Source organism: Anomaloglossus baeobatrachus, chromosome 1 (genome assembly GCF_048569485.1).
Source record: "Anomaloglossus baeobatrachus isolate aAnoBae1 chromosome 1, aAnoBae1.hap1, whole genome shotgun sequence".
NCBI classification, from domain to species: domain Eukaryota; kingdom Metazoa; phylum Chordata; class Amphibia; order Anura; family Aromobatidae; genus Anomaloglossus; species Anomaloglossus baeobatrachus.
The window spans coordinates 966,954,648-966,982,147 of record NC_134353.1 but is presented as its reverse complement, the minus strand read 5'-3'; the positions used below and the strand labels follow the sequence as shown (position 1 = coordinate 966,982,147).

The window sequence follows — 27,500 nt, the reverse complement described above, 5'->3', positions numbered from 1 at the left end:
GGAAGCGGAGACCCAGGCTATATATACGATGTGGATTGGCAATAGGTGTGTATGGGGAGGGTTCACAAACGAAAAACTACTAACAATAAGGAATAACGTTTGGAACACCATTCTAAGTCTGAACTGGGTGCAAAAACCTAAAAAAACATCACTATGGGGAGATAAGGTATGCACACCAGTGACTATGGAAGGGGAATACATGGAATAGCAGAAACTGCTGTGTGAATACTGACTTGAAAAATCCATTTTTTCACATTTTCACTCTTGCATATAGCTATTGGATTTTTCAAGTCAGTATTCACACAGCAGTTTCTGCTATTTCATGTATTCCCCTTACATAGTCACTGGTGTGCATACCTTATCTCCCCATAACAAATAAAGAGAGAGACACAGAGAGAGACAGACAGAGAAACTGATACAGACAGAGACAGACAAACTCGAAGAGAGACAGTTACTATCACGGGCAACGCTCGGGTACTACAGCTAGTTTCTCCATAAAGATTGAAATACAGAAGGACGTCCGGGGATATCACCCCAATGAACCAGCCGCATCCATTGATATCAGGGATGCTGGTATCCCTTGTTGTAGTTTGTCCTTCCAAAAACCATCTTATTTGAAATATAGCCGCCTCGACACGTTTCTCCCTCAGGAAGCTTCCAAGTGTTTTTCAATGGAGCCCAAAAATATTAATATCCATAGATATGCAAATATGGTCGCTCTGGGGCTCTGTCTTGAGTCCTCCCAGAATGACTCACCCCTCTGCCAGGATTGTTTGGTTTTTTTTTTCCTTTTTACATTTTATTTCTTTTTTTTAAGTAATACAGTATTACAACTAGCACCATATATAGTAATTTTGGCCAACATATTGTAGTAATGTCTCCCATCTTGGTCCTCATCTTTTAGTAATGTCCCCATCATTGTCCCCTTCTTGTAGTAATGTCCCCAAACTTGTCCCCATGTTGTAGTAATGTCCCCATTCTAGTCCTCATCCTGTAGTAATGTCCACATCTTTGTCCCCGTCCTGTAATAATGTCCCCATCCTGGTCCTCATCATGTAGTAATGTCCCCATCCTGGTCCTCTTGTAGTAATGTCCCTTTTACTGGACCTCTTTTGGGGTCCCCTGGTCATCCTGGTCCCCTGTTGTGCCACTATACACACACACACCCTGCCCTGTGCAGCCGCACACACACACACCCTGCCCTGTGCAGCCGCACACACACACACCCTGCCCTGTGCAGCCAGACACACACACACACACACGCCCTGCCTTGTGCAGCCACACACACACACGCACGCCCTGTGCAGCCACACACACACGCCCTGCCCTGTGCATTCACACACACACACATGCCCTGCCCTGCCCTCTGCAGCCACAGACACACACACATGCGCACCAAAACTTTCTTCTCACCTGTTCTCCATGCCCTCGGCGTCCCCTTCCCTGCATCTTACAGCCGGCAGGCACATGGACCCAGTAAGGATCGCAGCCACTGTCGGCACTTCATCTGAGATTCAGGTGAAAGCTTTGCTGGCGCTGCGCAGTGCGCAGATTCAAGTTCTCCTTTGTGAGGTAGCGTAGTTGGCTGCGCGGCAGAAGACACGGGATCCAGGCACCAATGGTCACAGCACACGGTTTATTGCACAAACCAAAAGTCCAAAACAGCACACATGTCTTTCTCTGGCAGAAACTCAGGGAGTTGTGTTCACTCCCTCACACTAGGGACCCACGCCCATGTTCCTGTTTCCTTTTAACCCTCCTTTCAGCCTGTAAGGAAACCGCATTAACCCTGGAGTGGAGTTGCTTTCTATACATGGAGGGAGCACAACCGGGGCGAGACGTACCGGCCGTCATAGACAACCCCGGTCACAGTCTCACATACCCCCCCCCCCCCTCAGTTCAAGCGTGCGGGGTTGAACTCCCGCCATCAAACACGGGCCGCGGGACAAGGCATCGGCGTTTCCCTGCAACCTACCGGCCCGGTGTTCAACCGTAAACCAGAAGTTCTGCAGAGAAAGGAACCACCGGGTAACCCGGGCATTCCATTCCTTGGCGGACCTCATCCAGACCAGCGGAGAGTGATCAGTCACCAAGCGAAACTGTCGTCCCAGCAGGTAATAGCGTAGGGACTCCAAGGCCCACTTGATCGCCAGGCACTCCTTCTCCACTACGCTATAATTCCGCTCGGGAGGGGTGAGCTTCCTACTTAAGAAGGTGACGGGGTGTTCCTCCCCCTGAACCACCTGAGACAGCACTGCCCCCAGGCCGACCTCAGAGGCGTCAGTCTGTACTAAAAACTCCTTCCGGAAATCAGGGTTGACAAGAACGGGCTGTCCGCACCGGACCCCCTTCAGGGCCCGGAAGGAGTCCTCAGCCTGCGGAGTCCAGCGCACCATGACGGACTTCTTGCCTTTGAGAAGGTCCGTCAAGGGGGCTGATAGTCCCGCAAAATTTTTTACAAACCTCCTGTAGTACCCCACGATACCCAGGAAGGCCCTAACCTGCTTCATGGTCAGGGGTCTAGGCCACTTCTGGATCGCCTCAACTTTGTTAATTTGGGGCTTAATCACTCCTTGGCCTATTACGTAGCCCAAGTAGCGGGCTTCCGTGAGCCCCAACGCACATTTCTTGGGATTGGCTTTCAATCCGGCTGTTCGGAGCGCGTTCACCACCGCTTGTACCTGTTCCAAGTGGGTCTGCCACTCAGAGCTGTAAATAATGATGTCATCAAGGTACGCTGATGCATACGCCTGGTGGGGTACCAGCACCAAGTCCATCAACCTCTGGAACGTGGCCGGAGCGCCATGTAACCCAAAAGGCAAGACAACATAGTGGAAGAGACCCTCCGGCGTAACAAAAGCGGTTTTCTCCTTGGCGGACTCCGTCAGTGGCACCTGCCAGCACCCCTTGGTCAGGTCGAGCGTGGTGAAATATCGCGCCTGTCCCAGCCTATCAATCAGCTCATCCACCCGGGGCATGGGGTAGAGATCGAACTTGGATATTTCGTTCAATCTCCTAAAGTCATTGCAGAACCTTAAGGAGCCATCGGGTTTTGGTATTAGGACAATGGGACTAGCCCATTCACTCCGGGATTTTTCGATGACCCCCAGGCGTAGCATTGTCTTCACTTCCTCTGATATGGCTTGTCTTCGAGCCTCCGGTACCCGGTATGGCTTCAGGCGTACCTTCAGGTGAGGCTCGGTGACAATGTCATGTCGTATCAGACTGGTCCTACCAGGCAGCTCGGAGAAGACATCGGGGTTCTGCTGAACCAGCCGTCTGGCCTCTCGCCTCTGTTGCTTGGTGAGGGCTTCTCCAATCCTTACTTCCGGTTCGTCCTCTCCGGAGGTCGCTGGAGCCGGGTTTGAACGACCCGAAGAGGAGGGAGATGGGGAAAAATCAACCATCAGGCTTTCCCGTTCCTGCCAAGGTTTTAACAGGTTGACATGGTATATTTGTTCAGGTTTCCGCCTACCGGGCTGCAATACCTTATAGTTGACCACCCCGATTCTTTCCTTTATCTCGTAGGGGCCTTGCCACTGAGCCAGGAATTTACTCTCCGCCGTGGGGATCAATACCAATACCCGATCCCCGGGTTTAAAGGTCCGCACGGTGGCTTGTCTATTGTAGCGGCCGCTTTGCGTGGCCTGAGCCTCCTGTAAATGCTCCTTCACAATTGGCATGACCGCGCTTATGCGGTTCTGCATTCCTAAAATGTGTTCAATCACACTTTTATGGGGGGTGGGCTCCTGCTCCCATGTTTCCTTTGCCAGGTCCAACAATCCCCGGGGATGTCGCCCGTATAACAACTCAAAAGGCGAAAACCCCGTGGATGCCTGTGGCACCTCTCGGATGGCAAACATCAAATAGGGAAGCATCATATCCCAGTCTTTCCCGTCTTTGGAAATCAACCTTTTGAGCATGGTTTTCAGGGTTTTATTGAATCGCTCCACTAAACCGTCCGTCTGAGGATGATACACAGACGTACACAACTGCTTGATCTGGAGTAGCCGGCATAGCTCTTTGGTCACTTTAGGCATGAATGGGGTCCCCTGATCCGTAAGGATGTCCTTGGGCAACCTCACCCGGCAGAACACAGCAAACAACTCCCGAGCTATAAGCTTCGCCGCAGTATGTCTGAGAGGTATCGCCTCTGGATACCGGGTGGCATAGTCAACGATCACTAGGATGTGTTGGTGCCCTCCAGCGGACTTTACGAGGGGCCCCACCAGATCCATCCCTATCCGTTCAAAAGGGACTTCTATAATGGGTAACGGTACCAACGGACTGCGAAAGTGGGCCAGGGGTGCGGTAAGCTGACACTCCGGGCAGGTTTCGCAGAACAGTTTTACCTCCCCAAAGACCCCGGGCCAATAGAACCTTTGCAATATTCGCTCCTGCGTTTCCTTGACCCCTAGGTGGCCACTCATCAGGTGTTTATGAGCCAAGTCGAGGACCCGCCGGCGATATGGCTGGGGCACCACCAACTGCTCTACCCCCACGCCCCGTATTTCATCTACCCGGTAGAGTAAATCCTGCTTAAGAGCGAAATGGGGGTACCTTACCTGGGCACCGGGCAGCTGTGCCACCCCGTCAACCACTGTCACCCGACTCCGGGCATGTATTAATGTAGGGTCCTGGAGTTGGGCTGTCCCAAACGTATCCGGGGACGCCTCCAACTCCGGGATGGGCTCGACCATCTCAGCCTCTCCTGCCAATACCTCTAGGGGCGACCTATCGGGTTCACATTCTGTCCCTATCATGGGGACCCCTACGGCAAGCGTCCCGGATTCGGGATTGTCGGGCTCAGGTCCCGGACTGTCCAATATCTGAGGGGACTTAGGAGGCCCCTTCCATAGAGTCCAAAAATACGTCAGATCCCTTCCTAGGATCACGTCATAGGGAAGAGTGTTAATAAGTCCCACCTCATGTTGCACCTGACCGCAGGGTGCTGTGATGGTGACAATCCCCGTGGGATAGTCTCAGCGGTCCCCATGTATGCAAACCACCCCCACGGTACGTCCTGTGGCCTTTACTTCAGCCCTTAGGGTTGATCGCACAAGGGTCACTAAGCTTCCGGAATCCAACAAGCCTGTAACCGGACATCCATTCACCTGTATTTGGCACAAGTGGGGCTCAGTCTCCGGGGAGACAAGGTCCGCGGTACACACCACCTGAGCATACATTGAACCCCACCGGGTAACCCCACAATCCATGGGCTCCGTGGTGAGTGGACACTGGGCTTCCATATGTCCCACCCGCTGGCACCGCCAACATCTAATAGGGAAGGAAACCCCCTTGATGAGTTGTCGTTTAGGGTACATAGCCTTTCGGACCTCAGGGACCGCGGGCGCGGCCTCAGACGGGACGGTAGCGGACTCCCGCACCGGTGTCCGCGGTGGGTCCTTGGCCCGAGGCTTGGAGGGGCCGGACCGACGGGCGGCACGCAAAGTCTCAGTGTCCCGTATCAAGTCCTGCGTAGCCACATGCCGCTCCACCAGGCACACTAATTGGTCCAGGGTACTTGGGTTGCCCTGTCCTACCCACCGTTGAATGGTGACGGGTAAAGTGCGCACAAAGCGATCAACCACTACCCTTTCCACCATTTGCGCAGGGCTCAGAGTGTCAGGCTGCAACCACTTCTTTACCAGATGCAACAAGTCATAGGCCTGGGAGCGTACGGGTTTGACTTCCTCATAGAACCACTGATTTACCCGCTGAGCCCGTACATAGGTATTCACCCCCAACCGAGCAAGTATTTCGGCTTTCAGGGTCTCATATTCTATGGCGTCCTCGGTACAGAGGTCCAGGTACGCTTTTTGGGGCTCCCCCGTCAGATAGGGCGACAATACCTCAGCCCACTGGGGGGTCGGCAGCTTTTCCCGCTCGGCCACCCGCTCAAACACCGCCAGGAACGCTTCCACATCATCCCCCGAGGTCATCTTTTGCAATGCTTGTCTCACCGTTTTCCGGATGCTGCCGTCGTCAACCGGTCTCGGGGTTGTTGCTGCCGGTCCGGCACGGATCGACTTGGCCAGGAGAACCATCTGTTCTTGGTGCCTTTGTTCCTGCAATTGCAAGGATTGCTGCTGACGATCCAACGACCGGAGCAGGTGTGCATTGGTCTGTTGTTGCTGTGCATTAGCCTGTTGTTGCTGTGCATTAGCCTGAGCCAGCTGCTTTAGTATGTCCTCCATGGCGTCGCCGGGTTTGGGCTGTAGTATAGCCGCTCGAATCCAGGACATGCGCTGCTGGGTCACCAGGGATGGATGCTACACCTCCCCGGGCTGGCATGCCTGCATTCTCCACCATCTGTGAGGTAGCGTGGTCGGCTGCACGGCAGAAGACACTGGATCCAGGCACCAATGGTCACAGCACACGGTTTATTGCACAAACCAAAAGTCCAAAACAGCACACATGTCTTTCTCTGGCAGAAACTCAGGGAGTTGTGTTCACTCCCTCACACTAGGGACCCACGCCCATGTTCCTGTTTCCTTTTAACCCTCCTTTCAGCCTGTAGGGAAACAGCATTAACCCTGGAGTGGAGTTGCTTTCTATACATGGAGGGAGTACAACCGGGGCGAGACGTACCGGCCGTCATAGACAACCCCGGTCACAGTCTCACACCTTGCACAGCTTAATATCAGCGGCTGGCCAAAAAAGGGTGAGCAGCTGAGGTCATACGCGTCACTTGCTTGGGCGGCGGCAGACATTGAATTGTGCAGAGAAAGATTGACTCTGCAGCATCGGCGAAACGATCATCTGAAATAGAGCTCTGACAGCTGCGGTCCCTGCACCAGCCACGATTGTTACTTGGTCCATGGGCCTGCAGGCCACAAGAAGCAGCCTCAGAGGCCGCGTGTGTGAGACCTCTGCGCTAGGGGTTCAAAGGGAGGATGTACCAGGCCGTCAATACTGTAGGAATGGCCCAAAGAGGAGATATATTCTTTATTGACATTCAAAGGATTTTAATTGCTATAAAAATCTTGTTAGTAGCTGACTTCCTGATATTGTCCCCTCAAAAAGAGAATTAATCGCTGAGAAATGGACCCTCAGCGCATTCAGCTTCAGGCCTCTAGTGAATCCCTCAGGAACTTCAGAACATTGGGAAGATCAGGAGCAGAATGGAAACCTCCCTAACACCCGGCCTTAAATCTGCTAAATCACCCGACCATAAACTTTATTGATTTTTCTTTTTCTATAAGGGGTGAGGGATCAAGTACGATCTCCCTGCAGGAGGAAAGCAGCTGGTCCTATTTGCGATTAGCCCGGCTGTAGATTTTTGGGGAGGGAATGAAGTACATTTTTTTTAGTCAAGTTATAGTTGGATATGGTGAGGACAAAAGCTGAAGCCTCTCCCTCAAGGGGCTGTCAAAACAATTGTTTTCACCACCAGGGGCAGGAAAACTTGTTGATGGCGGAGATGACTGTGGAAGCATTACTTCGTTGCACAGCATTCTTCCAGTAGCTCTGTTCCCCTTAATCTGGAGGATAGTTTTTCTCCTCACTGCTCTTTCTAAATCTGCCTTAAGCAAAAGTCCTCTTTTATAAAGCACTTCGATGAGAGTATTTGGCATTCATATATTTCTTAATTGCAATAACTGAGGCTCTGAGGTTCTCTGACTTTCCATCATGCAAAAAAAATCCAGCTGGGCAAAATATCACTTCCCTCCAAGAGGAGGAAAAAAAATCTGATCCTACACACCATGTCCCTAAAATATCCAGTATAGCTAATTGCAAAAAAGACCAGGTTTTTCCTCCTCTTGCAGGGAGGTGATACTTTGTCCTTAATGCAATTAGCCTGGCTGGATTTTTGGGGGAAAAGGAATGAGGTACATTTTTTCACTCAAGTTATCGTTGGATACTTTTTGCACAGGAGCAAATCGTGAGGAAAAAAAGCTGAAGCCTCTCCCTCAAGGGGCTGTCAAAACAATTGTTTTCACCGACAGGGGCAGGAGAAATTGATGGTGGTGGACGAAGCGGAGATGACTGTGGGACGAGGCAGAGATGATGGTGGGGTGAGGCGATCATTATGGTGGAGGAGGCAATACTGTTTTGGACCGTTTTTAGAAAAAAATGGCTTAAGTTTGAGTAGCTCTGTTTCCCTTCATCTGGAGGATAGCTTTTTCCTTCACTGCTTTCTCTTAAGCTGCGTTTAGCAAATTCCTTTTTTTATAGAGCTCTAATTGAGCGTATTGGCATTCATATATTTCTCATTTGCAATAACTGAGGCTCTGATCCTGTAGGAACAGGCACGGGTAGCTTCTATTAGAGCTTTCCTCATGTCTGGTTGTACTTCTGGAAGCTGACCTCATTATCTGCCAAAGAAACAATAACTGTGAAACCTAATTTGAAAGTCATTGGTGAGGGGGAGAACAGAGGAAGGAACGAGAGAGACTTGTGTGTCTGTGCTGGTCCATGATAAACCTGGAAAGGGTCAACCCCCTATTCATAACGACCAATTCAATAAAGTTAAAGGGAATCTGTCTTCAGAGATAATGCTATTAAGGCCGGAGTCACACTTGCTAGTGCCTTGCGTGTAACTCACGCGAGTCTCTCATTGCATCACCCGGCACGGCTTCATACTCTCCTGACAGGAGCGTGTCGGTTGCATGTATCTCTATGCAGCTGAGATGCTCCTGTCAGGAGAGTGTGCAGCCGGGCCAGGTGATGCAATGCGAGACTCGCGCACATTACACGCGAGGCACTCGCAAGTGTGACTTCGGCTTAACTTGCATAGATGTGGTTAATCTGCGTTTCTCACCTGCCCAATGTCTGCAAAAACGCAACTGGGCAAAAATGAACTTTATTCTCTTTGGCAACATTTGCTTTGTTAGACCGCGGTAGACCATTTTCTTTGTCTATTCTATCTAAATGTGGAAATTCCTTTTTGTGTTGTTGAAAAAAAATCACATTCAGTCTATTTCATCTTTATAGGAAATCCTTGTGAGAATAACAGTTTGTCACTAAATTGTAAAAAAGAAGATATCAGGAATCCCTCTAATGGAGAAAACCTCATTACCCTTCATTTACATCCTGGACTTCATGATAATTCACTATCATATAATCCCCCTACTCATGAGGAACCCTCTCCTGAGCAATCTCAGATTAATACCACAATTCCAGGTGACAAAGAGGAGCCAAGATTTCAGTGTGACAAGCAACTTACTAAAAGCTCAAATTTTGTAACACAAACAAAGCACAAAGAGAAGCCATACTCCTGTTCAGAATGTGGGAAATGTTTTATAAATAATTCAGAATTTGCTAGACATGAGAGAATTCACACAGGACAAAAGCCGTTTTTGTGTTCACCATGTGGGAAATCCTTCACAGATAAAGGGACTCTTGCTAGACATCAGAGAATTCATCCAGGAGTGAAGCCGTATTCATGTTCAGAATGTGGGAAATGTTTTAAAAAGAGATCACGTCTTAATAAACATCAGAGAATTCACACAGGGGAGAAATTATTTTCATGTTTGCAATGTGGAAAGGGCTTTCAAAAGAAATATAGTCTTCTTACACATCAGAGAAATCACACAGGAGAGAAGCCTTATTCATGTTCAGAATGTGAGAAATGCTATACAAGTAAATCAGGTCTTGTGAAACATGAGCAAAGTCACACAGGACAGAGGCCGTATTCATGTTCAGAATGTGGGAAATCTTTTACAAGTAAATCAGGTCTTGAGATGCACAAGCTAATTCACACAGGAGAGAGGCCGTATTCATGTTCAGAATGTGGGAAATCTTTTATACATAAATCAAATCTTGTGACACATGAACGAATTCACACAGGAGAGAAGTCATATTCATGTTCACACTGTGAGAAATGCTTTACAGGTAAATCAGGTCTTGAGATACACGAGCGAAGTCACACAGGAGAGAGACCGTATTCATGTTCAGAATGTGGGAAATCTTTTACAAGTAAATCAGGTCTTGAGATGCACAAGCTAATTCACACAGGAGAGAGGCCGTATTCATGTTCAGAATGTGGGAAATCTTTTATACAGAAATCAAATCTTGTGACACATGAACGAATTCACACAGGAGAGAAGTCATATTCATGTTCACACTGTGAGAAATGCTTTACAGGTAAATCAGGTCTTGTGACACACGAGCGAAGTCACACAGGAGAGAGACCGTATTCATGTTCAGAATGTGTGAAATCTTTTACAAGTAAATTAGGTCTTGAGATACACGAGCGAAGTCACACAGGAGAGAGGCCATATTCATGTTCAGAATGTGGGAAATCTTTTACAAGTAAATCAGGTCTTGAGATGCACAAGCTAATTCACACAGGAGAGAGGCCGTATTCATGTTCAGAATGTGGGAAATCTTTTATACATAAATCAAATCTTGTGACACATGAACGAATTCACACAGGAGAGAAGTCATATTCATGTTCACACTGTGAGAAATGCTTTACAGGTAAATCAGGTCTTGTGACACACGAGCGAAGTCACACAGGAGAGAGACCGTATTCATGTTCAGAATGTGGGAAATCTTTTACAAGTAAATTAGGTCTTGAGATACACGAGCGAAGTCACACAGGAGAGAGGCCATATTCATGTTCAGAATGTGGGAAATCTTTTACAAGTAAATCAGGTCTTGAGATGCACAAGCTAATTCACACAGGAGAGAGGCCGTATTCATGTTCAGAATGTGGTAAATCTTTTATACAGAAATCAAATCTTGTGACACATGAACGAATTCACACAGGAGAGAAGTCATATTCATGTTCACACTGTGAGAAATGCTTTACAGGTAAATCAGGTCTTGTGACACACGAGCGAAGTCACACAGGAGAGAGACCGTATTCATGTTCAGAATGTGGGAAATCTTTTACAAGTAAATTAGGTCTTGAGATACACGAGCGAAGTCACACAGGAGAGAGGCCATATTCATGTTCAGAATGTGGGAAATCTTTTACAAGTAAATCAGGTCTTGAGATGCACAAGCTAATTCACACAGGAGAGAGGCCGTATTCATGTTCAGAATGTGGGAAATCTTTTATACAGAAATCAAATCTTGTGACACATGAACGAATTCACACAGGAGAGAAGTCATATTCATGTTCACACTGTGAGAAATGCTTTACAGGTAAATCAGGTCTTGTGACACACGAGCGAAGTCACACAGGAGAGAGACCGTATTCATGTTCAGAATGTGGGAAATCTTTTACAAGTAAATTAGGTCTTGAGATACACGAGCGAAGTCACACAGGAGAGAGGCCATATTCATGTTCAGAATGTGGGAAATCTTTTACAAGTAAATCAGGTCTTGAGATGCACAAGCGAAGTCACACAGGAGAGAGGCCGTATTCATGTTCAGAATGTGGGAAATCTTTTACAAGTAAATCAGGTCTTGAGATGCACAAGCAAAGTCACACAGGAGAGAGGCCGTATTCATGTTCAGAATGTGGGAAATCTTTTACAAGTAAATCAGGTCTTGAGATGCACAAGCGAAGTCACACAGGAGAGAGGCCGTATTCATGTTCAGAATGTGGGAAATCTTTTACAAGTAAATCAGGTCTTGAGATGCACAAGCGAATTCACACAGGAGAGAGGCCGTATTCATGTTCAGAATGTGGGAAATCTTTTATACAGAAATCAAATCTTGTGACACACGAGCAAAGTCATATTGAAGAGAAGCTGTATTCATGTTCAGAATGTGGGAAATCTTTTACAAGTAAATTAGGTCTTGAGATACACGAGCGAAGTCACACAGGAGAGAGGCCGTATTCATGTTCAGAATGTGGGAAATCTTTTATACAGAAATCAAATCTTGTGATACATGAACGAATTCACACAGGAGAGAAGCCATATTCATGTTCACACTGTGAGAAATGCTTTACAGGTAAATCAGGTCTTGTGACACACGAGCGAAGTCACACAGGAGAGAGGCCGTATTCATGTTCAGAATGTGGGAAATCTTTTACAATTAAATCAGGTCTTGTGACACACGAGCGAATTCACACAGGAGAGAAGCTGTATTCATGTTCAGAATGTGAAAAAGGCTTTACAGATCAATCAAGTCTTGTGAGACATATGAAAAGTCACAAAAGAGAGAAGCCATAGTCATATTTACAATGGGGAAATCTTTTTTTTTTACTTTAATCCCATCTTGTTAGACATGAGAAAGGACATACAGTTTAAAACAAAAATGTAATTATGTTTTATAGATTTCAATAAACAGTGCTAAGCTTAAATGAGTACACCCCCTTTGATGTGTAAGATTTTAATTAATATCTCACTTAACACAAAAACAATTTCAACAATGTTTACAACACAAAACATTTTTTGCTAATAACTTGAAAATAATGTTAATAATATAACTAATTAATGCAAAAAAAAGTACATCCCACATCAAAACTACTACATGCTCTATTTTGGATGGCCTCCATGATTTTTAAGGACCGCACTAAGTCTTCTAGGCCTGGAATGAACGAGTTAGCAGCATTACAACATCCATCTTTTTTCCCTTCAAGAACGAGCTCTTTTAGAGCCTGGATGCCGGATGGAGAGTGAAGCGCAACTTGTCTCTTCACATTTCCCCATAGGTGTTTGGGGTCAGATCAAGAGACTGTTAGGAATATCAAGAGTTAAAAGTTGTAACAAAATGTATTTTGAATGTTTATGCTTAGAACTTAGGATAGAGATGAGGAAGAATGTAAACTACGTCCTTGAATTTGTAGAATGTATGATATCTGCAGGCCTGTGCCTTAGATAAACCAAGAAAATTGGCCAGATCAAATTAGCAATGGCTAGCCCTTCATCAGCCTATACACCAAACTGGGTTTAAAGCCGAAATAAATACTTTTTCTTTAAAATAATTCTAAATAATTTTGAGTGTTTCAAAACGTCGGGTCGGAGTGTAGGCGCGCTGGTCAGTTACATGTTAGCTGTTGGCGGATTACCGGTCGAGCCTAACTGTATTTTTTGTAATTGTCTTTGATTGTGAAACATACAAACGAATATTCTGATTGTTGAAAGAATAGGGGATTGGGTTTGGGGGGGGGGGGGGATGGTTTTGCATACCTGCGTGTATGTGGAATTTTTGTTATATCAAATTAAAAGTTTAATAATTATTTGATTAAAAAAATTTGTTCATTGAAAAGTTTTAAAAATAAGTCAAATAATTTATGAAAAAGAAGAACGGGGATATGCGTAGAACATTCCTCCTCATTATATCATCCATATAAGCACGTGTTTACGCCAGGAAAAACATTTCAATGTGCAACATACAAATATCAAAAGATGTTAAAAAAAAACAAAAAAACGTTTTTTCCAGAATATAAAGTGCATACACAGGACAATAAAAGTCACAATTTGTGCAAAACAAAACTAAAACATTTTTTCTGAGAAAATAAATACAGACGGTTGATCCAAATATTCCTGTATACAGGATTGGGTGAAAAATATCACAACAGTGATACATTGCACCTCTCCACATGTGCAAATACGTCAGGAAACAAAGGCCCACAAAATGCTGACAAAATCTACCTAAAGAGATACAATTCTCAGGTGTAACCACTAAAGGTCACTGTTGTGAAAAAAAAGGAAACAAGGGGTCTGAACTAGTGCAAATGTACCCTAATAAATAGGAAACCCCTAATATTTATTGCACAGTCCATAAAAAATTATTGCCCCAACCTGACATGGAAAACATATGCTATAGAAAGCCAAATAATGTGTCTCTGCTATTTCATCCTTCTTCTCTGCGCGATTCCTAAAGCTTAACATGGACAAAACAAAATTCATTGTCTTTCCTCCTCATTCAACTCCTTCACCAAGCCTATCCATCAAACTTGTTGGTTGCTCACTCTCCCCAGTCTCACAAGCTCATTGCCTTGGAGTGACCCTCGACTCTGCTCTATCGTTCAAGCCACACATCCAAGCCCCCTTCACCTCATGCAGACTACAACTCAAAAATATCTCCCGTGCATTACTTAACCAAGAATCAGCAAAAACATTACTACATGCCCTCATCATCTCCCGCCTCGAATACTGCAACCTCCTGCTCTCTGACCTCCCTTCCAACACTCTTGCACCCCCCCAATCTATCCTGAACTCTGCAGCCCACTTAATCCACCTCTCCCCTCGCTATTCCCCAGCCTCACCACTCTACCAATCCCTTCACTGGCTTCCCATCCCCCAACGACTCCACTTCAAAACATTAACTATGACATACAAAGCCATCCACAACCTGTCTCCTCCTTACATCCGTGACCTAGTCTCCCGGTACCTACCCGCACGCAACCTCAGATCCTCACAAGATCTCCTCTATTCCTCTCTTATCTCCTCGTCCCACAATCGCATACAAGATTGATCCCGTGCCTCCCCCATACTCTGGAACGCTTTACCTCAGCATATCAGACTCCTACCGTGGAAAGCTTCAAGAGGAACCTGAACACCCACCTCTTCCAACAAGCCTACAACCTATAGTAACCCTCAGTCCAGTACACCACTGCGCAACCAGCTCTGTCCTCACCTATTGTACCATCACCCATTCCCTGTAGACTGTGAGCCCTCGCGGGCAGGGTCCTCTCTACTCCTGTACCAGTCTGTTTTGTACTGTTAATGATTGTTGTACGTATACCCTTATTCAATATATTGCACAGACCATATAGTATTGCACAAAAGAACAAGGATAATAAATGCTGCCAATTTTCTGGGTTAAATGAAGCAACAATCTATAGTGCTTAACCCCTTCAACCCCTGGGCGGTTTTCGTTTTTCCTGGGGGTTTTTTGCTCCCCTTCTTCCGAGAGCCATAACGTTTTTATTGTTCAATCAATCTTGCCATATAAGGGCTTACTTTTTGCGGGACGAGTTGTACTTTTAAATTAAATCATAAGTTTTACCATATAGTTTACTGGGAAACAGCAAAAAAATTCCAAGTGTGGAAAAAGTGCAAAAAAAGTATGATCGCACAATAGTTTTTGGGGTATTTTATTCACGGTGTTCTCTATATGGTAAAACTGATGTGTCATTGTGATGCCTGAGGTCGGTGCGAGTTTGTTGACCCCAAACATGTATACAGTGCCTACAAGTAGTCTTCAACCCCCTGCAGATTTAGCAGGTTTGATAAGATGCAAATAAGTTAGAGCCTGCAAACTTCAAACAAGAGCAGGATTTATTAACAGATGCATAAATCTTACAAACCAACAAGTTATGTTGCTCAGTTAAATTTTAATAAATTTTCAACATAAAAGTGTGGGTCAATTAGTATTCAACCCCTAGGTTTAATATTTTGTGGAATAACCCTTGTTTGCAATTACAGCTAATAATCGTCTTTTCTAAGACCTGATCAGGCTGGCACAGGTCTCTGGAGTTATCTTGGCCCACTCCTCCATGCAGATCTTCTCCAAGTTATCTAGGTTCTTTGGGTGTCTCTTGGACTTTAATCTTGAGCTCCTTCCACAAGTTTTCAATTGGGTTAAGGTCAGGAGACTGACTAGGCCACTGCAACACCTTGATTTTTTCCCTCTTGAACCTGGCCTTAGTTTTCTTGGCTGTGTGCTTTGGGTCGTTGTCTTGTTGGAAGATGAAATGACGACCCATCTTAAGATCCTTGATGGAGGAGCGGAGGTTCTTGGCCAAAATCTCCAGGTAGGCCGTGCTATCCTTCCCATGGATGCGGACAAGATGGCCAGGCCCCTTGGCTGAGAAACAGCCCCACAGCATGATGCTGCCACCACCATACTTGACTGTAGGGATGGTATTCTTGGGGTCGTATGCAGTGCCATCCAGTCTCCAAACGTCACGTGTGTGGTTGGCACCAAAGATCTCGATCTTGGTCTCATCAGACCAGAGAACCTTGAACCAGTCTGTCTCAGAGTCCTCCAAGTGATCATGAGCAAACTGTAGACGAGCCTTGACATGACGCTTTGAAAGTAAAGGTACCTTACGGGCTCGTCTGGAACGGAGACCATTGCGGTGGAGTACGTTATTTATGGTATTAACTGAAACCAATGTCCTCACTGCCATGAGATCTTCCCGGAGCTCCTTCCTTGTTGTCCTTGGGTTAGCCTTGACTCTTCGGACAAGCCTGGCCTCGGCACGAGTGGAAACTTTCAAAGGCTGTCCAGGCCGTGGAAGGCTAACAGTAGTTCCATAAGCCTTCCACTTCCGGATGATGCTCCCAACAGTGGAGACAGGTAGGCCCAACTCTTTGGAAAGGGTTTTGTACCCCTTGCCAGCCTTGTGACCCTCCACGATCTTGTCTCTGATGGCCTTGGAATGCTCCTTTGTCTTTCCCATGTTGACCAAGTATGAGTGCTGTTCACAAGTTTGGGGAGGGTCTTAATTAGTCAGAAAAGGCTGGAAAAAGAGATAATTAATCCAAACATGTGAAGCTCATTGTTCTTTATGCCTGAAATACTTCTTAATACTTTAGGGGAACCAAACAGAATTCTGGTGGTTTGAGGGGTTGAATAATAAATGACCCTCTGAATAAACTTTTCACAATTTAAAAAAAAAAAAGAAATAACATTCTTTTTTGCTGCATTTCACACTTCCAGGCTGATCTACAGTCCAAATGTCACAATGCCAAGTTAATTCCGAATGTGTAAACCTGCTAAATCTGCAGGGGGTTGAATACTACTTGTAGACACTGAAGGTTTACTTGTATCTAAGGGGTTGAAAAAAATTCACAAGCTTGTCCAATAAAAGTGGCGTACGTTTTGCGCCATTTTCCGAAAACCTGTAGCGTTCTTATTTTTTGGGATCTATGGCTCAGTGACGGCTTATTTTTTGCATCTCAAGCTGACTTTTTTAATGGTACCATTTTTGCGCAGATGCTACGTTTTGATCGCCTGTTATTGCATTTTGCACAAAATTTGTGCCTCAAGAAATAATTTCTCTAACGACTTGGTCCTTCAAACCAGAACCCAACAGTCCTTCACCTCCCCGGATCGAAGTTGAAACAGTGCATAGGGCTTCAGAAAAGAAAGTCCTCCAGCTGGATTAAAGTAGAGGCCGGCCTCTATGGATGGAAGGAAAGGTGACGGGTTCTAGAAGAGAGGACGGTTTCATCACAAGCAAGTTAAGATCATGAGATATTTGTTCTCTTAAAAATTGCAAATACGAGCAGCTTAGAAATCTGGAGAGAAACGGAGATAATGAAACATCTTAGGCTGGTTTCACATCAGCGTTTTTTTGCCGGTCGGCAAAAAAAGCAAAACGCATATGACTGAACCCTGTGGACTGCATGTGCAACGCATGCAACTGCAATTGTTATTTTACCAGATCCCGAAAAAATCCTTTATTTGGAATAAAAGACAAAAAATCACCCTCTTTCCCCACTTTATTAATCCCCAAATACCCCTCCAAGTCTGGCGTAATTCAAATGGGGTCCCGCGACTCTTTCAGCTCTGCTACATGAAGCTGACAGGAGTGGCCGTAGATCACGACCGCTCTCTATCAGCTCCACACAGCAAATGAAGTGAGTCACGCGATCAGCTGTGCCGTCACTCAGGTGACCCGCCGCCACAGCTGCAGTCCTCCACCCGAGAGTCGGGGATTTGCGGTCACCTCGCTCTCTCTTCTCCCGACCGCAAATCTCCTTTTCCCGGTGAAACATTAAAAAAAAAAAAAAACGCAAAACGTTCTTTTAAAGGAATCTGTTACCTTTATTAGCACATTATTTGCAACGCATCCATCACATGCGTCACACAATGCACTGTGACGGATGCCTCACAACGCAAGTGTGAAATCGGCCTTAGTGATCCTTAAAGGATATACAATGCCTTGAGAGCTGTAAGGCACTAACATACAGGAAATCTTTCAGTGAGACCATTTTTAGTTCCAAGAAAGTGTATAGGTGAATCGCAGTCACATGGATGGAGTATGGCCCATCATTCAGAGCTTCCGGTAGCATAGGGCCGAAAGACCATCCAGTAATGAGTCTATATCTTATCCTACCAATTTCTCCATAAAGACTGAAATACAGAAGGACGTCCGGGGATATCACCCCAATGAACCAGCCGCATCCATTGATATCAGGGATGCTGGTATCCCTTGTTGTAGTTTGTCCTTCCAAAAACCATCTTACTTCAAATATAGCCGCCTCGACGCGTTTCTCCCTCAGGAAGCTTCCAAGTGTTTTTCAATGGAGCCCAAAAATATTAATATCCATAGATATGCAAATATGGTCGCTCTGGGGTTCTGTCGTGAGTCCTCCCAGAATGATGCACCCCTCTGCAAGGATTAATGGTTTTTTGTTGTTTTTTTTTTTTTTACCTTTTTTTACATTTTATTCCCTTTTTTAAGTAATACAGTTCTACAATTAGCACCATATAGTAATTTTGGCCAACATATTGTAGGAATGTCTCCAATCCTGGTCCTCATCTTTTAGTAATGCCCCCATCATTGTCCCCTTCTTGTAGTAATGCCCCAAACTTGTCCCCATATTGTAGTAATGTCCACATCCTTGTCCCCATCCTGTAATAATGTCCCCATCCTGGTCCTCATCATGTAGTAATATCCACATCCTTGTCCCCATCCTGTAATAATGTCCCCATCCTGGTCCTCATCATGTAGTAATATCCACATCCTTGTCCCCATCCTGGTCCTCATGTAGTAATGTCCCCATCCTGGTCCTCATGTAGTAATGTCCCCATCCTGGTCCTCTTGTAGTAATGTTCCCTTTACTGGTCTTCTTGTAGTAAGGTCCCCTATACTGAACCTCTTTTGGGGTCCCCTGGTCATCCTGGTCCCCTGTTGTGCCACTATATAGACACACCCACTCTGCTCTGCCCTGTGCAGACACACACACACACACACACACACCCTGCCCTGCCCTGTGCAGCCACACACCCTGCCCTATGCAGCCACACACACACACATACCCTGCCCGGTGCAGCCACACACACACACCCCCTTCCCTGTGCAGCCACACACACACACACACCCTGCCCTGTACAGACACACACACAAACACACGCCCCGCACAGACACACACACACACACACACACCCTGCCCTGTGCAGCCACAGACACACACGCTCCCTGCCCTATGCAGCCACACACACATACGCCCTGCCCTGTGCAGCCACAGACACACACATGCCTTGCCCTGTGCAGCCACAGACACACACACGCCTTGCCCTGTGCAGCCACAGACACACACACGCGCACCAAAACTTTCTTCTCACCTGTTCTCCGTGCCCTCGGCGTCCCCTTCCCTGCATCTTGCAGCCGGCAGGCACATGGACCCGATAAGGATCGCAGCCACTGTCAGCACTTCATCTGAGATTCAGGTGAAAGCTTTGCTGGCGTGCGCAGTGTGCAGATTCAAGTTCTCCTTGCACAGCTTAATATCAGCAGCTGGCCAAAAAAGGGTGAGCAGCTGAGGTCATACGCGGCACTTGCTTGGGCGGCGGCAGACATTGAAATGTGCAGAGAAAGATTGACTCCGCAGCATCGGCAAAACGATCATCTGAAATAGAGCTCTGACAGCTGCGGTCCCTGCACCAGCCGCGATTGTTACTGGGTCCATGGGCCTGCGGGCCACAAGAAGCAGCCTCAGAGGCCGCGTGTTTGAGACCTCTGCGCTAGAGGTTCAAAGGGAGGATGTACCAGGCCGTCAATACTGTAGGAATGGCCCAAAGAGGAGATATATTCTTTATTGACATTCAAAGATTTTTAATTGCTATACAAAATCTTGTTAGTAGCTGACTTCCTGATAATGGACCCTCAAAAAGAGAATTAATCGCTGAGAAATGGACCCTCAGCATGTTCAGCTTCAGGCCTCTAGTGAATCCCTCAGGAACTTCAGAACATTGGGAAGATCAGGAGCAGAATGGAAACCTCTCTAACACCCGGCCTTAAATCTGCTAAATCACCCGACCATAAACTTTATTGATTTTTCTTTTTTTGTAAAGGGTGAGGTATTGAGCACGACCTCCCTGCAGGAGGAAAGCAGCTGGTCCTATTTGCGATTAGCCCGGCTGGAGATTTTTGGGGAGGGAATGAAGTACATTTTTTTTAGTCAAGTTATAGTTGGATATGGTGAGGACAAAAGCTGAAGCCTCTCCCTCAAGGGGCTGTCAAAACAATTGTTTTCACCACCAGGGGCAGGAAAACTTGTTGATGGCGGAGATGACTGTGGAAGCATTACTTCGTTGCACAGCATTCTTCCAGTAGCTCTGTTCCCCTTAATCTGGAGGATAGTTTTTCTCCTCACTGCTCTTTCTAAATCTGCCTTAAGCAAAAGTCCTCTTTTATAAAGCACTTCGATGAGAGTATTTGGCATTCATATATTTCTTAATTGCAATAACTGAGGCTCTGAGGTTCTCTGACTTTCCATCATGCAAAAAAAATCCAGCTGGGCAAAATATCACTTCCCTCCAAGAGGAGGAAAAAAAATCTGATCCTACACACCATGTCCCTAAAATATCCAGTATAGCTAATTGCAAAAAAGACCATGTTTTTCCTCCTTTTGCAGGGAGGTGATACTTTGTCCTTAATGCAATTAGCCTGGCTGGAGTTTTTGGGGGAAAAGGAATGAGGTACATTTTTTCACTCAAGTTATCATTGGATACTTTTTGCACAGGAGCAAATCGTGAGGAAAAAAGCTGAAGCCTCTACCTCAAGGGGCTGTCAAAACAATTATTTTCACTGCCAGGGGCAAAAGAAATTGATGGTGGTGGACGAAGCGGAGATGACTGTGGGACGAGGCGGAGATGATGGTGGGGTGAGGCGATCATTATGGTGGAGGAGGCAATACTGTTTTGGACCGTTTTTAGAAAAAAATGGCTTAAGTTTGAGTAGCTCTGTTCCCCTTCATCTGGAGGATAGCTTTTTCCTTCACTGCTTTCTCTTAAGCTGCGTTTAGCAAATCACCTTTCTTTATAGAGCTCTAATTGAGCGTATTGGCATTCATATATTTCTCATTTGCAATAACTGAGACTCTGATCCTGTAGGAACAGGCACGGGTAGCTTCTATTAGAGCTTTCCTCATGTCTGGTTGTACTTCTGGAAGCTGGCCTCATTACCTGCCAAAGAAACAATAACTGTGAAACCTAATTTGAAAGTCATTGGTGAGGGGGAGAACAGAGGACGGAACGAGAGAGACTTGTGTGTCCGTGCTGGTCCATGATAAACCTGGAACAGGTCAACCCCTATTCATAATGACCAATTCAATAAAGTTAAAGGGAATCTGTCTTCAGAGATAATGCTATTAAGGCTGGAGTCACACTTGCGAGTGCCTTGCGTGTAACTCACGCGAGTCTCTCATTGCATCACCCGGCATGGCTGCATACTCTCCTGACAGGAGCGGGTCGGTTACATGTATCTCTATGCAGCTGAGCTGCTCCTGTCAGGAGAGTGTGCAGCCGGGCCAGGTGATGCAATGTGAGACTCGCGCACGTTACACGAGAGGCACTCGCAAGTGTGACTTCGGCTTAACTTGCATAGATGTGGTTAATCTGCGTTTCTCACCTGCCCAATGTCTGCAAAAACGCAACTGGGCGAAAATTAACTTTATTCTCTTTGGCAACATTTGCTTTGTTAGACCGCGGTAGACCATTTTCTTTGTCTATTCTATCTAAATGTGGAAATTCCTTTTTGTGTTGTTGAAAAAAAAATCACATTCAGTCTATTTCATCTTTATAGGAAATCCTTGTGAGAATAACAGTTTGTCACTAAATTGTAAAAACGAAGATATCAGGAATCCCTCTAATGGAGAAAACCTCATTACCCTTCATTTACATCCTGGACTTCATGATAATTCACTATCATATAATCCCCCTACTCATGAGGAACCCTCTCCTGAGCAATCTCAGATTAATACCACAATTCCAGGTGACAAAGAGGAGCCAAGATTTCAGTGTGACAAGCAACTTACTAAAAGCTCACATTTTGTAACACAAACAAAGCACAAAGAGAAGCCATACTCCTGTTCAGAATGTGGGAAATGTTTTATAAATAATTCAGAATTTGCTAGACATGAGAGAATTCACACAGGACAAAAGCCGTTTTTGTATTCACCATGTGGGAAATCCTTCACAGATAAAGGGACTCTTGCTAGACATCAGAGAATTCATCCAGGAGTGAAGCCGTATTCATGTTCAGAATGTGGGAAATGTTTTAAAAAGAGATCACGTCTTAATAAACATCAGAGAATTCACACAGGGGAGAAATTATTTTCATGTTTGCAATGTGGAAAGGGCTTTCAAAACAAATATTATCTTCTTACACATCAGAGAATTCACACAGGAGAGAAGCCATATTCATGTTCAGAATGTGAGAAATGCTTTACAAGTAAATCAGGTCTTATGAAACATGAGCGAAGTCACACAGGAGAGAGGCCGTATTCATGTTCAGAATGTGAGAAATGCTTTACAAGTAAATCAGGTCTTGTGACACATGAGCGAAGTCACACAGGAGAGAGGCCATATTCATGTTCAGAATGTGAGAAATCTTTTATACAAAAATCAGGTCTTGTGAAACATGAGCGAAGTCACACAGGAGAGAGGCCGTATTCATGTTCAGAATGTGAGAAATGCTTTACAAGTAAATCAGGTCTTGTGACACACAAGCAAAGTCACACAGGAGAGAGGCCATATTCATGTTCAGAATGTGGGACATCTTTTATGGATAAATCAAGTCTTGTGAAACATGAACGAATTCACACAGGAGAGAGGCCATATTCATGTTCAGAATGTGGGAAATCTTTTATGGATAAATCAAGTCTTGTGAAACATGAACGAATTCACACAGGAGAGAAGCTGTATTCATGTTCAGAATGTGAAAAAGGCTTTACAGATCAATCAAATTTTGTGAGACATATGAAAAGTCACAAAAGAGAGAAGCCATAGTCATATTTACAATGGGGAAATCTTTTTTTTACCTTAATCCCATCTTGTTAGACATGAGAAAAGACATACAGTTAAAAAAAAATGTAATTATGTTTTATAGATTTCAATAAACAGTGCTAAGCTTAAATGAGTACACCCCCTTTAATTTTAATAAATATCTCACTTAACACAAAAACAATTTCAACAATGTTTATAACACAAAACATTTTTTGCTAATAACTTGAAATAATGTTAATAATATAACTAATTAATGCAAAAAAAAAGTACATCCCACATCAAAACTACTACATGCACTATTTTGGATGGCCTCCATGATTTTTAAGGACAGCACTAAGTCTTCTAGGCCTGGAATGAACGAGTTAGCAGGCATTACAACGTCCATCTTTTTTCCCTTCAGAACGAGCTCTTTTAGAGCCTGGATGCCGGATGGAGAGTGAAGCGCAACTTGTCCTCTTCACATTTCCCCATAGGTGTTTGGGGTCAGATCAAGAGACTGTTAGGAATATCAAGAGTTAAAAGTTGTAACAAAATGTATTTTGAATGTTATGCTTAGAACTTAGGATAGAGATGAGGAAGAATGTAAATTACGTCCTTGAATTTGTAGAATGTATGATATCTGCAGGCTGTGCCTTAGATAAACCAAGAAAATTGGCCAGATCAAATTAGCAATGGCTAGCCCTTCATCAGCCTATACACCAAACTGGGTTTAAAGCCGAAATAAATACTTTTTCTTTAAAATAATTCTAAATAATTTTGAGTGTTTCAAAACGTCGGGTCGGAGTGTAGGCGCGCTGGTCAGTTATATGTTAGCTGTTGGCGGATTACCGGTCGAGCCTAACTGTATTTTTTGTAATTGTCTTTGATTGTGAAACATACAAACGAATATTCTGATTGTTGAAAGAATAGGGGGATTTGGTTTGGGGGGGGGGGGATGGTTTTGCATACCTGCCGTGTATGTGGAATTTTTGTTATATCAAATTAAAAGTTTAATAATTATTTGATTAAAAAAATTTGTTCATTGAAAAGTTTTAAAAATAAGTCAAATAATTTATGAAAAAGAAGAACGGGGATATGCGTAGAACATTCCTCCTCATTATATCATCCATATAAGCACGTGTTTACGCCAGGAAAAACATTTCAATGTGCAACATACAAATATCAAAAGATGTTAAAAAAAATAAATCGTTTTTTCCAGAATATAAAGTGCATACACAGGACAATAAAAGTCACAATTTGTGCAAAACAAAACTAAAACATTTTTATGAGAAAATAAATACAGACGGTTGATCCAAATATTCCTGTATACAGGATGGGGTGAAAAATATCACAACAGTGATACATTGCACCTCTCCACATGTGCAAATGCGTCAGGAAACAGATGCCCACAAAATGCTGACAAAATCTACCTAAAGAGATACAGTTCTCAGGTGTAACCACTAAGGGTCACTGTTGTGAAAAAGAAGGAAACAAGGGGTCTGAACTGTAAATGTACCCTAATAAATAGGAAACCCCTAATATTTATTGCACAGTCCATAAAAAATTATTGCCCCCAACCCGACATGGAAAAAATATGCTATAGAAAGCCAAATAATGTCTGTCTTCTATTTCATCCTCGACTCTGCTCTATCCTTCAAGCCACACATCCAAGCCCTCTTCACCTTATGCCGACTACAACTCAAAATATCTCCCGGATCCGTAGATTACTTAACCAAGAATCAGCAAAAACATTACTACATGCCCTCATCATCTCCCGCCTCGAATACTGCAACCTCCTGCTCTGTGGCCTCCCTTCCAACACTCTTGCTCCCCCCCCAATCTATCCTGAACTCTGCAGCCCACTTAATCCACCTCTCCCCTCGCTATTCCCCAGCCTCGCCACTCTGCCAATCCCTTCACTCGCTTCCCATCCCCCAACCACTCCAGTTCAAAACATTAACCATGACATACAAAGCCATCCACAACCTGTCTCCTCCCTACATCTGTGACCTAGTCTCCCGGTACCTACCCGCACGCAACCTCAGATCCTCACAAGATCTCCTCTATTCCTCTCTTATCTCCTCGTCCCACAATCGCATACAAGATTTATCCCGTGCCTCCCCTATACTCTGGAATGCTTTACCTCAGCACATCAGACTCTCCACTACCGTGGAAAGCTTCAAGAGGAACCTGAACACCCACCTCTTCCAACAAGCCTACAACCTATAGTAACCCTCAGTCCAGTACACCACTGCACAACCAGCTCTGTCCTCACCTATTGTACCATCACCCATTCCCTGTAGACTGTGAGCCCTCGCGGGCAGGGTCCTCTCTCCTCCTGTACCAGTCTGTTTTGTACTGTTAATGATTGTTGTACGTATACCCTTATTCAATATATTGCACAGACCATATAGTATTGCACAAAAGAACAAGGATAATAAATGCTGCCAATTTTCTGGGATAAATGAAGCAACAATCTATAGTGCTTAACCCCTTCAACCCCTGGGCGGTTTTCGTTTTTCCGGGGGGTTTTTTGCTCCCCTTCTTCCGAGAGCCATAACGTTTTTATTGTTCAATCAATCTTGCCATATAAGGGCTTACTTTTTGCGGGACGAGTTGTACTTTTAAATTAAACCATAAGTTTTACCATATAGTTTACTGGGAAACAGCAAAAAAATTCCAAGTGTGGAAAAAGTGCAAAAAAAGTTTGATCGCACAATAGTTTTTGGGGTATTTTATTCACGGTGTTCTCTATATGGTAAAACTGATGTGTCATTGTGATGCCTGAGGTCGGTGCGAGTTTGTAGACCCCAAACATGTATACAGTGCCTACAAGTAGTCTTCAACCTCCTGCAGATTTAGCAGGTTTGATAAGATGCAGATAAGTTAGAGCCTGCAAACTTCAAACAAGAGCAGGATTTATTAACAGATGCATAAATCTTACAAACCAACAAGTTATGTTGCTCAGTTAAATTTTAATAAATTTTCAACATAAAAGTGTGGGTCAATTATTATTCAACCCCTAGGTTTAATATTTTGTGGAATAACCCTTGTTGGCAATTACAGCTAATAATCGTCTTTTCTAAGACCTGATCAGGCCGGCACAGGTCTCTGGAGTTATCTTGGCCCTCTCCTCCATGCAGATCTTCTCCAAGTTATCTAGGTTCTTTTGGGTGTCTCATGTGGACTTTAATCTTGAGCTCCTTCCACAAGTATTCAATTGGGTTAAGGTCAGGAGACTGACTAGGCCACTGCAACACCTTGATTTTTTCCCTCTTGAACCAGACCTTGGTTTTCTTGGCTGTGTGCTTTGGGTCATTGTCTTGTTGGAAGATGAAATGACGACCCATCTTAAGATCCTTGATGGAGGAGCGGAGGTTCTTGGCCAAAATCTCCAGGTAGGCCATGCTATCCATCTTCCCATGGATGCAGACCAGATGGCCAGGCCCCTTGGCTGAGAAACAGCCCCACAGCATGATGCTGCCACCACCATGCTTGACTGTAGGGATGGTATTCTTGGGGTCGTATGCAGTGCCATCCAGTTTCCAAACGTCACGTGTGTGGTTGGCACCAAAGATCTCGATCTTGGTCTCATCAGACCAGAGAACCTTGAACCAGTCTGTCTCAGAGTCCTCCAAGTGATCATGAGCAAACTGTAGACGAGCCTTGACATGACGCTTTGAAAGTAAAGGTACCTTACGGGCTCGTCTGGAACGGAGACCATTGCGGTGGAGTACGTTACTTATGGTATTGACTGAAACCAATGTCCCCACTGCCATGAGATCTTCCCGGAGCTCCTTCCTTGTTGTCCTTGGGTTAGCCTTGACTCTTCGGACAAGCCTGGCCTCGGTACGAGTGGAAACTTTCAAAGGCTGTCCAGGCCGTGGAAGGCTAACAGTAGTTCCATAAGCCTTCCACTTCCGGATGATGCTCCCAACAGTGGAGACAGGTAGGCCCAACTCCTTGGAAAGGGTTTTGTACCCCTTGCCAGCCTTGTGACCCTCCACGATCTTGTCTCTGATGGCCTTGGAATGCTCCTTTGTCTTTCCCATGTTGACCAAGTATGAGTGCTGTTCACAAGTTTGGGTCTTAATTAGTCAGAAAAGGCTGGAAAAAAGAGATCATTAATCCAAACATGTGAAGCTCATTGTTCTTTGTGCCTGAAATACTTCTTAATACTTTAGGGGAACCAAACAGAATTCTGGTGGTTTGAGGGGTTGAATAATAAATGACCCTCTGAATAAACTTTTCACAATTTAAAAAAAAAAGAAATAACATTCTTTTTTGCTGCATTTCACACTTCCAGCTGATCTACAGTCCAAATGTCACAATGCCAAGTTACTTCCGAATGTGTAAACCTGCTAAATCTGCAGGGGGTTGAATACTACTTGTAGGCACTGTAGGTTTACTTGTATCTAAGGGGTTGAAAAAATTCACAAGCTTGGTCCAATAAAAGTGGCGTACGTTTTGCGCCATTTTCCAAACCTGTAGCGTTCTTATTTTTGGGATCTATGGCTCAGTGACGGCTTATTTTTTGCGTCTCAAGCTGACTTTTTTAATGGTACCATTTTTGCGCAATGCTACGTTTTGATCGCCTATTATTGTATTTTGCACAAAATTGTGCCTCAAGAATAATTGTCTCTAACGACTTGGTCCTTCAAACCAGAACCCAACAGTCCTTCACCTCCCCAGATCGAAGTTGAAAC

At 44.9% G+C, this 27,500-nt stretch overlaps 1 protein-coding gene across 1 annotated transcript in view; it reads left to right on the top strand.

Moving 5' to 3' along the window:
• Positions 1-27,500, top strand: part of LOC142263819 (uncharacterized) — a 126,982-nt gene that overhangs the window by 19,870 nt on the left and 79,612 nt on the right. Inside the window, 6 exon segments of the mRNA XM_075332242.1 lie at positions 8,938-12,073; positions 12,200-12,226; positions 20,445-20,448; positions 20,553-20,693; positions 20,982-21,039; positions 21,614-22,817. Coding sequence (XP_075188357.1) covers positions 8,938-12,073; positions 12,200-12,226; positions 20,445-20,448; positions 20,553-20,693; positions 20,982-21,039; positions 21,614-22,817 — 4,570 coding nt within the window.